General features: G+C 38.0%; 2 protein-coding genes and 1 long non-coding RNA gene across 7 annotated transcripts; 2 read left to right on the top strand and 1 right to left on the bottom strand.

The window, feature by feature from the left end:
- The first annotated feature begins 1,119 nt into the window (after positions 1 to 1,119).
- LOC135618761 (transcription factor TRY-like) lies at positions 1,120 to 3,435 on the top strand. The gene is made up of 3 exons (XM_065119961.1): positions 1,120 to 1,406; positions 1,481 to 1,568; positions 3,256 to 3,435. The coding sequence occupies exons 1-3, from the start codon at positions 1,352 to 1,354 to the stop codon at positions 3,404 to 3,406; spliced, it is 294 nt and encodes a 97-aa protein (XP_064976033.1). The 5' UTR covers positions 1,120 to 1,351; the 3' UTR covers positions 3,407 to 3,435.
- LOC135618763 (uncharacterized) lies at positions 2,898 to 14,083 on the bottom strand. Of its 5 annotated transcripts, none has more exons than XR_010489143.1 (5): positions 12,347 to 13,807; positions 11,605 to 11,844; positions 10,206 to 11,048; positions 9,865 to 10,100; positions 2,898 to 3,587 (listed from the first exon to the last, which is right to left on the bottom strand). It is a non-coding gene; the product is annotated as an uncharacterized LOC135618763 (long non-coding RNA). The 5 variants fall into 5 exon arrangements; XR_010489141.1 differs by having other exon boundaries at positions 9,865 to 10,378; positions 10,627 to 11,048; positions 12,347 to 13,800; XR_010489142.1 differs by lacking the exon at positions 12,347 to 13,807 and adding an exon at positions 13,922 to 14,083 and having other exon boundaries at positions 9,865 to 11,048.
- LOC135618762 (MYB-like transcription factor ETC3) lies at positions 9,906 to 11,939 on the top strand. Its single transcript, XM_065119962.1, has 3 exons — positions 9,906 to 10,040; positions 10,107 to 10,194; positions 11,622 to 11,939. Exons 1-3 carry the CDS (start codon positions 9,986 to 9,988, stop codon positions 11,758 to 11,760), a joined length of 282 nt encoding a protein of 93 aa, XP_064976034.1. The 5' UTR covers positions 9,906 to 9,985; the 3' UTR covers positions 11,761 to 11,939.
- Positions 14,084 to 14,158: the final 75 nt, after the last annotated feature.

The raw sequence follows: 14,158 nt of genomic DNA, 5'->3' as shown, positions 1-14,158 counted from the left end.
CGTGAGGGGGGGGGGGGGGGGGGACGGCGGGGGGTGGGCTCTGGAAGGGGACGACGACAGGGATCACGTGGGCGGTGGACGGAGGAGGCAGGTCGGCGTCAGGGTGGGGATGGGGGAGCCCATGAGCCGGTGCTGCCTCTTCTTGGGTGGTGGGGACGGCGTCGGCCCGCATCACGAGGGGGCGGGGGGGGGGGGAGGGGGGCGTGGGGATTAGCGTACGATGAAGAGAAAGCCACGTGACTGAGTGGGTGCGCCAGAAAACTCTTTCGGAGTTTCGCATGGTGGTTTAGTATTTCCTTTTCAAAGGAAAGGAAAGGAAAGGAAAGGAAAGGAAAGGGCATATGCTTCATTAGGACATGTTGGAGTCTCCTTCAAAGAAGAAAGTATATAAAATCAACAGCTCATATCCCTACATCGATCTAAAATTAAAAGTGTTGTTGGGACATAGATCAGAAAATATTATAGTAGTAGTAGGTAAGTTGGAACTTATTGTTATTTGGTATAATACATCTCATCAATGCGGTAGATTGTGTTAAAAGGTACTATCTTTTGTTCTTGTTCTTTATTAATATGGTATACTAGTTTGTCCGAATGCGATCAATTCAAGTAAAAAAAGGATATATTATTAATGGGCCGGGCCTATTCGATTAGATGGTCTAATTGGGCTTGATCCAAATAAATAATTCTCTGTTTTGTCTTTGAAGCTAAAAGAGTCAAAAGTGAATGATATGATTTAGTTAAGCCAGTTGGAAGTTAATAGGAATCGACATAAACTATTTGGAGATTCTCTAAAAGGAAGCTTCGGCAAAATTGGTCCTGTTTTGAGGATGACAGTGTCCCTCCCCATAGACACAAAAAGTTGTGACAACCTTATATGATCCACTGTATCTCTCACAAACAAACATCACGCATGCTCTTGTTGAACTCGATCTCTTGAATCGAGGAGTGCGCGCACATCTAGATCAGTGTATCAGCCAGCTGCAATGAGATCCTAGGAGACACAGAGAGAAGAGTACTTGATCTCCAGGCATCATCGGCACGGTGGTCGAGCGAAGAAGGGGAATAATAGTGGAGGTGGAGAAAGAAACACACGGAAGGCACAGCAGAGACGAAGGACGGCCAGGCCAAGGACTCAGGAAGGTGGGGAAGCAATCTACAGGAGGAATCAACTCCCATAGTGGTCCTCCTTCAAGCTGATCTATCATTGCAGCTGATGAAATAACGACGCTGCTTACAATGCCATCCGTTGCACGTACCATATATTCCTTTTACCTAACGCCTTAAGGTTGTATGCCTCCCTCCTCCCTTGGCATCTGAAGCCACAAGTCACAGACATCTTACTTCCTCTTCCATGGACAAGCGGAGCCGCAGACTGCAGCAGGAGACCACCCACCGTGAATCCGAAGGTCTCCCGCTGTATTCTTTCTTCTTCTTCTTCTTCTTGCTTCGTATTTCATGCAGGTTTGTCTCCGTTTTGCAGAAGTCAGTAGCAAGGAGTGGGAGTTCATCCACATGTCGGAGCAAGAGGAAGACCTCATCCGCAGGATGTATCGGCTTGTTGGCGACAGGCAAGCATTATCATCATCTATCTATCTATCTATCTCTCTCTCTCTCTCTCTCTCTCTCTCTCTCTCTCTCTCTCTCTCTCTCTCTCTCTCTCTCTCAATATTAAATTTGTAAGATTAATATATTAAGTTAAAATTTTAAGATGAGAGAAAGAAGAAGATACATTATCATGATTATTTCTTTTGCTTATTCTACATGCTTTTGGTGGTCCTTTTTCTACTGAAATTTCTGTCATAATTTATTCATACTTTATTTTTTTTTTGTTGTTGTTGTTGATGAACTTCTACTTCCTTAGTTTGGTTACTCCCTCTTACTTTGTGATTGGTTATTTAATTTATTCTCTTTATTTTTGAAAGCAACATTAAGTTTTGATTGAAATGCATTCTCCATTTCTCTGATGAACATCGACTCAACCCTTGTTCATACTGATTCAAATAATTCATACAGTCACAATAGGATTAAACTTTTCTATGATACTCTAGAATTCTCGTCACTAATAAGACTTCATTTGATTGATCAACTCCATAAACTTTAGATAGAAATCTCATTTTCATATTCTCTTAACTCTTTGGTTTGAAATTTGATACTTCTAGCTTTTATATCTCATTGAAATTGTTCTTGCAAAAGATCTCATACATTCTTTGTTTTTGTAGCCCTCATGATCCTTAAGAAGAAGAAGATTGCATCCGAAACATCCCGTTGAATCTTTCTTTCTTCTTTTAATTTGATTATTTGATCTTTTGTCATGGTTTCTTATTATCAGAATCATCATAAATCATTCTCAACCAAATCCCATAAATCAAGTGAAAGAAAGAAACATGATTCTCATATTCACAAACCAAAAATCATAGATGTCAGTCACCATTGAAAATTGAATCACTTATTATTATAAGGTTGAGATTTGAGTCGCTATCATTTGCCATAGTTGATCTTCCCCAAATCTTCTTCTTCTTCCTTGTAATTTGAGTATTTAAGAACCATCAAAAGAAAAATCTAGCTTCGATATCGGATGAAAATAAATATTAAATTTGTAAGACTAATATGTTGTGTTTGATTTCTAAAAGGAGAGAAGGAAAGAGACACATAATCATATAATTATTCTCTCATTCAATCTAAAATCATAGCAATCTTCTCAATATTTTCTTTCATAATTTTACTATTTTTAAAACTCTAACTAATACTTAAATTTATTTTTTAAACTACTTATATATATATATATATATATATATATATATATATATATTAATATCAACACATTAATATCGACAAGATAGATAGGAGCTAACAAGATTAAAGATAAGTGAAATTTAGAGATAAAGTGAGAGAAGACAAGATCTGAAATTGGTGGGATTTCATAAGGTGAATAAGTCGAACAACAGAGGGGATGGAAAAGCTAAGAAACGTGCACGCCCTTCACGTGTCGATGTCCTACCACATCATTCCATCCCCATACACCTTTTACTCTTCTATTTGGGACATCTCTCTCTCTCTCTCTCTCTCTCTCTCTCTCTCTGTGCATCCATGACTTAATCATGCTGGTCGGTGAGAAAGACGCCAACAGTAGAGATAGCAGTGAGTGAGATGGGAGTGATGATGACGAACATGAAACTAGTGATGGAGCTGATAACGACAGCAAGAAAAGAAAGAGAATTGTTGGTAATCATAGAATAATTACTTGCTGGTGTGCAGGTGGGAGCTCGTAGCAGGGCGAATCCCGGGGAGGAAGGCGGAGGAGATCGAGAGGTATTGGATAATGAGGCATGGCGAGAGCTTCGCGGAGAAGCGGCAGAAGAGGGAGGCAGGTGAGGGCGGGCGGTGTGAGGGAAGAAGAGCACCATGATGATGAGGTGATGCAGCTGCAGCTGCTGTGTTCTTGGTTGACTGCTGCTTTCTTAATAGACATGGCGAGATGGAACTGTATCCCTTCCTCCACCATTTCCTACCTCTGCAATCTGCAATCTGCGATCTGCAATCTGTAATCACCATGGCCCCCTGGAACTCGGAAGTTTATGCCTACAACACTGGCAGTCGCTCGTAGTTATTAGAATCGATGAGTTAGTGGATCAGACTATATATTTAATTTTTTTATATACAATATATTTATATTATGTTAAATAACATAAAATATTATGAACAACATTATAAAAACAATGATAAATTTACCTTTCAAAATTTTATGATAAAACATTATATACTTGAAAATTTTAGGCTTTTATAATGAATAAAATCAAGAGCATTTTGATTCCTACTTTTTTTTTTTTTTTTTTTTCGGTCCGAGTTTTAAATTTTTTAAAGATGTCATTGCAGGGCTCAAATGAGTATTAATGTTCAAGTTTTAATTTTGTGTAAAAAAGTTACACACACACATATATATATATATATATATATATAATAAAATGCTGCCATTGGCACCTGAAAAGGAGTAAATAGCAAGTTGATCTAAGAAAACAAATCATGAAGATGTTTTCACTTGTCTGATGAATGCAAGAGGACATTTTCTACCATAAATCAGGGCTAGCTTTCAAATAAAAAGCCTCTTGATCATGGGCATCAAATCCACCTATGGAATGGGGGATCTAAGAAAACAAATCAATAAGAAGATGTTTTCACTTGTCTGATGAATACAAGAGGACATTTTCTACCACAAATCAGGGCTAGCTTTCAAATAAAAAAAAAAGCCTCTTGATCTTGGGTATCAAATCCATCCATGGAATGGGGGACCAAATCATGCAAGATCTCATGTGAACATGTTCTTTAGATTCAGCAGACAATACACCATCACTTAGTGTTCTTAGTGCTTCTATGAGGCTCAGCAAACAGTATGCTTTCAAGGTCTATTCTTGTTCCCTTAATTGTAATGTAAAACAGGCAGTGCAAACCCACATGCTTGCTTAAATATTGCAGACAAAGATGATAAGAAGGAATTTATTCACTCCACTTTTTGAAGACAATGACATGGTCTTCATCCTTTGAGAATCCCTCCAAATCAGTAGATCAAATCAACAGCAATACTGCCACAGTTATAGCTTCAACTGATTGATCATAAAATAATATTTTGGGAAAAGCCAATGATTTGGGTTGACTTTGATTAACAGAAGTTAATATAAAACCTTCCCAATTCAGACACATAATGTCATTGGAATGAACATAATTCTTTCAATTTAGAATCCTGTTTAGCAAGTAAGGCACCACTAAGATGAAATTTCCTAGGCTTAAAGGTTCTAAAGCTTACTAATTAGATGATCTGAACTAAGTAACTGGCATCATCTTTAGCTAACTTAATCTAGCCTGTATAATATTTAATTACTTAGCTGAAATATCACATCCTTAACTGGGATTATCTAAGGCATGCAACACTCAAAAGTTATGTGTTCGATAGGATCAGCCTAGACTTTAATCCACAAATGACCTACATAACAAAGAAAAGATTAGAAAGGTGAACATGTAGGTAATTTACCGGCATCGCGAACGAAAAGAGCAAGCTGTGGGATCGTCCACGTCCACGTCCCAATTGCGACAAAAAATGAGCTATCCCTTTTGGAGCACAAGTTTGGTCAACGCCCAGAAGGCTTGCTGCTGCGGTATCATACCTCATCTCCTAATATTCATGGCCTTTAGTTCAATATTTTCTTGACCAAGTTCTTTTTTGAGTCTTGGACTCGAGGTCGTTGTAATGCCTTACCTCTCTTGATCAACTGCTTCTGCATACCCTGTGACTTAGGAAGCATTTTTCTCCTGATCTTTTACTAATTAGCTTGCAACTTTATGATTTCGTCATCTCCATATGTTTGTTGCATGGCCACTGTCAACTATGATTCTTTGACAATTTGTATGGCATTAATGACACCCGATGTGGACTAGATTGTTGACTCCTTCATTGAGTTTGAAGGAGTGACTGTCTCCACAAACACTAGCCTCGTACTGAGGCCTTTTAACTTCAACTGCATTGCTATAGGGTGAGTCTAAGTCTCCCGTCTTGATTCTTTCATCACTTGTATAGCCTAAGAGTATATGTGTCTTTCGATGCTCTCTTCGAAAGTGTCACCATGCATGGAGAGTTATCGCCCAACAAAAATAGAGTTCAAGAATGACATGGGTATTGCTTTCGCCTCTTGCAGAAACTCCACCCAAAGATGACTTGGAAATCATCCAAGGGAAGCGCTATGAAGTTGGTGTTCCTACTCTAATCTCCAATCTCGATGTCAACTCCCTTCGCCAATCTAAAAATAGGCTCTGCCTCTAAATTGATTGTCTTCATTCGGTTCAAACTTTTTCCAGCTTTAATCTGAGTCATTTTGCCTCTCGGTTCACTATGAAATTGTGTGTAGCTCTTATGTCCACCAATGCATAAGTCATCGTCCCATTCAACTTGATGTCCACAAATCTTGCATTAAGATTGTGCAATTGTTGAATGCACTATGCCTTAGGCTGCTCCCCCACTTAACCCCATAGTGCATTCAACAATTGCACAATCTTAATAATGCAAGATTGTTATGGCGATCCTTCATCATTGCTAGACTATGACAAACTCGAGCTTGAAGAGTCGATCTTCTTTGGCCTCTACTTAGGTTTCTCTTGGACTTCATCTCGCAATGCGTTTAAAAAATGCACAACTCTTATGCGAGGGCTTGAAGATAATTCGTCACTACTTGAACGTGACTTGCTCGAGCCGATTGCCTTTGCTCTTCTCCTCTGGCTGGAAATAAGTTGTAAGGGCATTGAACAACTCATTTTGTTGCGGGCATTCCAACACCGGATGCTTTCCACCTCACAAAAGACATATGTTTGACTTCGAGATGTTCTCTCTGGATCCATGTCCCATTGGAGCACCTTTCTTCTTCGAGTGCTTCCATTTGGAAGCTTTTGGAGATCTCTCCTATGATAAGTACATTTTCTCTATCATCTCTGTAGGGAAATCTGTGAGCCATTTTATCACATTGATTGCACATGCTAGCTCATGGACATTCTAATGATGCAACTCATGGCGAGCCCATAATTTTAGACCATCGAGGAAGCAGAAAAGTTTATCTTTCTCGAACATGTTTTAAATATTTAGCATCAATGCAAAAAACTACTTCACATAGCCTCGGATAGTAAAGGTCTAGCGAAGTTACCGCAATTTCATTATGCCATGAACTCTGTGTTCTCTAGCATGAACTGAGTTCGCAACGCAATTCCCTCTTCAAGACTTCCTAAGGGTCAATGGTACAATGACCTTACTGCATTTTTTTCTCACAGTGTGCACCATATTCGAAAAAACCTGTTAAAGCAGAATAATTCTTTTCCCTCTTTGTGTATCAAAATGGGTTCCTCATCAAAATACCAACTTGATATTAAAAGCACATATGAACCAGAACAACATAAATAGTAAAGCAATAAATCAATCACAGAGACCAAATTTTTAACGTGAAAAACCCGAAAATCCATGAGGCCGTAGTCCACCTCAAACTTCCACTATCAATAGTAATGATAATAGGTTTACAATAAGTCTTCTCTAAAATAACAAGAGGATAAAATAACATCAAGATCATATATTTTGGCTCAAGAATAGTATATCTTCATCACATAGATGAATCTCTAAGAGAATTTTAGGTCTCACAAAGTGAATATCATAGGAAAGTATCTCAGAGAGAGTAAACTGCAGATCAACACCATTAGGATTGTAGAGCTTGCTGCAAAGATTCTTCACATAAAATTTAGACTAAAACTGACAAAGTTTAACCCCTGATTGTTAAGTAGAAAACTCAAAAACCTTATTTTCTCTCTCATTTTCTCTATACGTTATTTCCTCTCTCTCTTTCTATGCGTCGTTGTTCTCACGCTACACTAATAATGCACGTTGCTGCACAAAACCATTTTCTTTTACTGCCCTAAATTGCACGCCTCTTTTTTCCTTTTAATTATTGATTTGGGCTCAAAAGGCCCAATTGTCCATTCCAAGCCCACGTATGGGTTGGACCCAATAATTCTCCCCTTCCAGCTCATATGGTGGGCTGTATCAAGCCCGCTCTTCGCCTACATATTTCAAACTTCTCCTTAGGCAAAGACTTTGTCAACATATCTGATCCATTCTAATTGGTATGCATATTTTTCAACTGTAATTTTTTCATCTCAAGCACATTACGAATCCACTGATATCTCACATCAATATGTTTGGATCTAGAATGATATGTTGAATTCTTAGAGAGGTGAATGATGCTTTGATTATCACAGTAAACAGTATATCCTTCATGTTTCAAGCTCAATTCTTATAGAAACTTTTTCATCCATAAAACTTCCTTACAGGCTACAGTAATTGCTATGTATTCTACTTCTGTGATTAATAGAGCAACATAATTCTGTAACTTAGATTGCCAAAAGACTGCTCCCCCTGCAAATGTCATCAAGAACCCCGAAGTGGACTTCCTGGAATCAGTATCACATACCATGTCTGCATCTGTGTACCCTTCTAACACAGGTTCATCATTGCCAAAACATAAACACAACCTAAAGAACCTCTTAGATATCTTAATATCTATTTCACTACTGCTCAATGTTTCTTTCCAGGATTAGAGAGAAATCGGTTGACAACTCCAACTGCATGAGCTATATCTGGTTTATATTCATCATTTGGGAAAGAGTTGAGAAGTAATAATCTTTGCATCTCATCATCTATATTCAATTTCATAGCAACCAGCTTGTTTGTAAGACTCTGAAATAGGCTTATGTGTTCAACAATATTACCACTATCTTTAAACTTCAAATTTACAAGCCTTCTAAGGAGAGAAATTCTATTTCCCACCACCTTTTTCGCAAAAAGATTTTCTAACATTTGACAAACAACATCAGCTCTGTGGTTTCATCAGAAATATGCTAATGCAAGTTTATATCCATCCATCTTCTAATATAGGCAATAGATTTTCTATGTTGAACTTCTCATTCTTCATCATCCATAGTAGAAGGTTTATCTTTAACCTTGATAGGCTTATACAAATCCTTGTAATAGAGCAAATCTTCCATCATACGTCTCCAAGTGGAATAATTTGATGAGTTTAATTTAATCATACCATCTGACTGTTTCATTTTAATCACACAAGAAAAAACTAACACCAAATAACCTAACTCTGATACCACTTGTTGGGAAAAAACTTGTTAAAGCGGAATAATTCTTTTTCCTCTTTGTGTATCAAAATGAGTTCCTACTTAAAGCGGAATAATACGACGCAAAGAGAGAGAGGAAACAACAGATAGAGAAAAAGGAGAGAGAAAATAATGTTTTTGAGTAAGTGTTGAGAGGTGATGCAACATGCTTACTCTATCTTTTTTTATGATGAAAACAAAAAACAAAAACACTAATAATAAACAAAAAAATAAGGGTTAAGGCTAACTACATTATTTTTTACCTCGTACACATTGCCCTAAAGAAAACACGAAAACACGAGAAAAAAAAAGTAAAAATCAAGAATCGAAAATCATCTTGAACAAACCATAAACACCTTGTCTTATTGTTCCATGACTGGAAGGTCATAGTCTGTATTATTTTCAGGTTGGCAGGTTGTTGATTGGATGAAGTTTTAGATTGCATTTATTTTTCTTATCTTTCTCCATTTCTCGGTCAATTTTATTTTTCATGAAAATTCTCATAGGGCTTTAATTTGAGTTGTGGATGCTACTCTAGAAATAGAAATACCCACATTAATAGCACGTTGGGTCGTTGTTCATTCCCAAAGAAAAATTTTGATTCCGCTACGTTGTTCATTCCCAATGAAAAAGTCTGGTTCATACGAATAAAAAAAAAAAAAAACCGATGAATTGAAATAGAAATATCACTTGATTCGTCGATCCATAATTTAGTATGGCTTCCAGTCCTATGGCATGGCTTGATCAACATAAACAACTCCATAAATTAGTCCCAAAGAATTCCATAAAATAAAATTAATAATTAATTGAGATATCGATGAAATAAAGAAAAATTTAGTCAACAAAAAGAAAACAAGATATGGTAAATCGTTTTCATGATGTCATCACTATCTTGTACTCTGTTTGTTTATGATTTGAGGTAAGGTCATGAGTTATTTCTACCAAGTTAGAAATGTTTTCACATTATTATTGTATAACTACATTCTATTCTTGTTCTAAACAGTAAAATCATTTTATTCTTCGACTCTGTCTCTAATTAAAACCTACTCACAATCAACTTAATATTTTTATTTGATAGTACTCCTAGTTAAATTCGAGTCAAAATGAGGGTGACAACAGTCAAAGACCTAAGAAAGAGTGGCCATAAGTAGATGACATCATAAAGGCTATGGCACTTACCTCTCTGAGCATATGAAGGCACCAAGTCCCAGCCATCTTACTTCTCTTTCTCCCGCTTTGCTTCTTCTTCTTCTTCTTCTTCTTCTTCTTCTTGGCAGACCAATCTTCCTTCCCTAAATCCATGGGCAAGCGCAGCTGCAGACTGCAGCAGGAAACCATCTACCGTGAACTCGAAGGTCTCATGCTGTCTTCATTCCTCTTCTTGCTTGATATCTCATGAACTTTTTGTCTTTGTTCTGCAGATGTCAGTAGCAAGGAGTGGGAGTTCATCGACATGTCAGAGCAAGAGGAAGACCTCATCCACAGGATGTACAGGCTTGTTGGCGACAGGCAAGCCTTACCATCTCCCTCTATGGCTTTAAGATTCATGTCATTTTCTCTTTCGGAAAACATAGCAAACAAGATTATAGACTCATATCATACTAGTGGACTGCCAAGCATGCCATCTTCTTGCATGTCTTGCATCAACAAACAGGAATCTCATCACGATAGTGCCGTCATGGTATAAGGCCATCTGTTTGTAAAAGCCATCAAATAAACTTTGGAATTGTCATAACGAAAGTAGAATAAAAAAGCATCGATAGAGATGATTTATGACGATCACAGTATGTGACTTTTAGATCCTGAGGGCTTGAGTTCCAGAATCCACCTTTTCCAAGTGAGAGAAGGTGAAACATGAAATGATTCTTGGAAACTCTGCTCTCATTTGAAAAGGTGAAGCAGCAAAAAAGAGGGACGGGAAGGCTGCGAAGCTGCACGGACCTGATACGTTGATGTCCTATCAATCAGGTATATAGTAGATCACATCATCCCATTAAATGCATCTTAAATTCACCTGTACAGACAGGTGGAAGTGACAGATTCTATGGGTGATTCAATCCATCCATCTGACCTGTTAACATTAAAACTTTACTACAATAGCAGCAATTTCTTACCCCGCTCTCTGTCTCCGTTTCATAACTTCCTTCTCGGTGAATTCAAAGTTCTATGGCTAATAGCATCAGTAATAATTAGCATCCGGAAATACGATGATGATGATAATCATGATAGAGATAGCAATGCGAGGATGCACATAAACCGATGATGCTGACAACTCTTTAAGGTTATGTACGAAAGTTACAGGACAGTAGACAGATATATGATGTTAAGAGGGTTCAGTTTAACCTTCGGATACCTCCCAAGTCCTGCATGAGAAAAGACAACGTACGGTTAAACTATCGTGGTTAAAGTAATTTGCTACATCACAAGTACAAATAAATTAAAAAGGATGAATTTTAGAGAAAAAAAAAACCTTTTTATTTTTATTTTGGAAAATAACCTATTTTCTTGAATTTCCTAATAGTATTTTTTTTTCCAATGATTTGATAGTCAGTCCTATGCATTTTCTCTCTCTTTTTATAAATCAATTCTTAAAATATTTTTATATTTTGTTATATAGTATTTGTACCATGCTATAGTATTTTTTCGATATTGCTGAAAACATCCCCTATAACGGTCCATAGGAGGAGGACCGAAGGTATTCCAAGTAGCCAAAAATATATATATATATATATATATATATATATATATATATATATATATATAATTAAGAAATTCTGAAAATAGGGGATATTTTTAGAAAAAGCTTAAAAATAAAGATTTTTCAAAGGAATTTTCCTAACTAAAAAGCATATTAACAAATATGATTGGATAGCAAGAATTAGATCTCGATAAGTGAGTAGAGCAAGCAAATTTACTGACGTTGTGGTGCTATGCAGGTGGGGTCTGATAGCCGGTCGAGTCCCAGGGAGGAAAGCAGAAGAGATCGAGAGGTTTTGGATCATGAGCTATGGCGAGTACTTTGCGGAGAAGCGGCTTAAGAGGGAGGCAGGTTGTAGTGGCAGAGCAACATCTTGAGATGTCGTTAGTGCAGCTGACTGTATTCCTCCACCATTTTCCTCTCTGGTCACCTCTATCCTCCCTCCTCTTCGTTCCCATGGGCTGCAAGAAACAAATGATACCCTAGTCCTTGTACTTGTATGCGAACATACCACTGCAGGACCGAAGAGGATTAACATGCAGACTCTTTTCATCAACACGACTACACTGGCTGACATGGTTGACCTATAAGATCGATGAACAAATTCAAAGGTTTCCTTTTTGTTGTTCTACTGAGTTTAATTTAATTAGAGAAATGCTAACGTCCACCAGCTTGCCATCTGTTTCCTCATATCCTCGATAGGCTTCACTGCCCCACATGTACGATGCAAACAAGAACAAAACAAGAGAAACTAAATTAACCTTACCAAATCATAAGATTGAAGTTTTTCTCAAACCGACTACTATAATTAACAATCGTTATTATTATCCTGATAAAGTATTAACCCTCCAAGTCCCATTTCTAATCAAAATCTAGTCTCAATGTATTCAGGATCGACTACATAGAAACCTTAGTTAATAAGAAAAACTTCTACTATAATAAGATTTGGTCAACTAAATTTACCTATTTGTTATGCCACTTTGATCTTTTGTTAATAAGAAGGGAGAGAACAATACTTCTACTACTTGGACGCAACATTAGAGGAGTACGATATGGCAGCAATTGCCGACACTAATCCAGTCGCCAGTGGACGGCCACTCTGTCCACCGTAAAGTCGGGGCGGTGCGGCCGACGGGTTCTCCTCCCCCCTCAGGCACTCACCTACAGCATCATTCTAATACATATGGCTTGCTGTTGCAATTGATGCATGCGTGCAACACGCACGGTCAGTTAAAGGAAGGCAACAACAAGAACATGTCTGAGAACTAAAGTCTCATATTGGGACTGTAAACGCATGCCGATCCAAGCAAAGTATGATGAATGGTCCATGGCTGTTTGTGGGGCATTGTCAAGATTGAGAACCACTTGCTTTATGATGGATAGTCCAAGAACAAAAAGAAATGGACATAAGACAAAAGACACAATAAATGTTATCATGGGGACATAAGACACAATAAATAGACATAATTTAGATTTAACTAAAGGGTCCTTGAGCTATGTAATTTTGTTTTTGGCATATTTTAGCACTAAAATGAACACAAGAGAGAATGTGAACATTCGGATTTATACTTCTTTGGGTCTCTCTCTGTTGGTCGGTAGGCAGTGAGGAGTTCTCCCCCTTTGTTCATACACAAGCAACTCCATAGCTTCTCGTTACACATTTTGCAATTATGATATAAGAACAAATAGATATCGAATGCTTCAAATTCTTCCAAAGCTTCAGATAAGAGAACAAACAGATAAGGGCGAGGAAAGCGCATGCGGCACAAGAACATGCCGATGTCGAACGTTTCCAATTCTAATAAAGCATCGGCTAGAGAACAAGCAGATGAAGGATGAAGAAAGCGCATGCGTCAGGCATGAGGACAAACAGATATCGAAGGTTTCCATTTCTTCCAAACCAATAGATAAGAGAACAAATAGATAAAAGAGCATGCACCAGACATAAACACAAACAGATATCGGACGTTTCGAATTCTACCAAAGCATCAGATAAGAGGACAAACAGATAAAAGGATAAAGAAAGCGCATGCATCATGCATAAGAACAAACAGGTATATCTCCCAAAGCTGTTACAGATAAGAGAACAAGCAGACGAGGATGAATAAAGCAAGCGCACGGACCAGACACGAGAACAAACAGATATCGAATGTTTCGAATTCTTTCAAAGCAACAGGATGAGAGAAGAAACAGACAAAGGATGAAGAAAGCGAATGCACCAGGCATAAGAACAAACAGATATCGAATGTCTCGAATTCTTCCAAAGCATCAGATAAGAGAACAAACAGATAAAGAACAGAAAGCGCCACCGACAGATCAAATCAATCAGCTTCAGAATGAGTCTCCAAATAACAAGAAACAAGATAAGGGAAGAAACCGAATAGAAGAAGCCCGTGGCCGGAAGTCCTCGTCTCATGGGCCTCCAACCCACCAAGTGTATGTATTTATGCCACATACACTTGCTAATCACAAACAAGATAAAACCACAAACGAACTTGCTAATCAAACAGCTATCGAGGACTAGGTCATGGTACATACTTGGCTCTAATCCGCCGCTGGAAGCGGTCGGTCTTAAGATCTGAAGTAGTGACGATTCAGAAGGTGCACCTCCACCAAGTTGTTCCCCCCACCTCCTCTTTTGTAGCTGTACGTCTCCCCATATTCCGTGACGAAGCTTCTTCTTGCCCCGAGAGACGCACAGAAGTATTCGGAGTCGAAAGGAATCAAGGCCAACCCTTCTCTTATAATCTTCCTTCTCTGGTTCTAAATAATACT

Source organism: Musa acuminata, chromosome BXJ2-8 (assembly GCF_036884655.1).
Source record: "Musa acuminata AAA Group cultivar baxijiao chromosome BXJ2-8, Cavendish_Baxijiao_AAA, whole genome shotgun sequence".
Lineage (NCBI taxonomy): Eukaryota > Viridiplantae > Streptophyta > Magnoliopsida > Zingiberales > Musaceae > Musa > Musa acuminata.
This window is presented reverse-complemented; position numbering and strand designations above follow the sequence as displayed.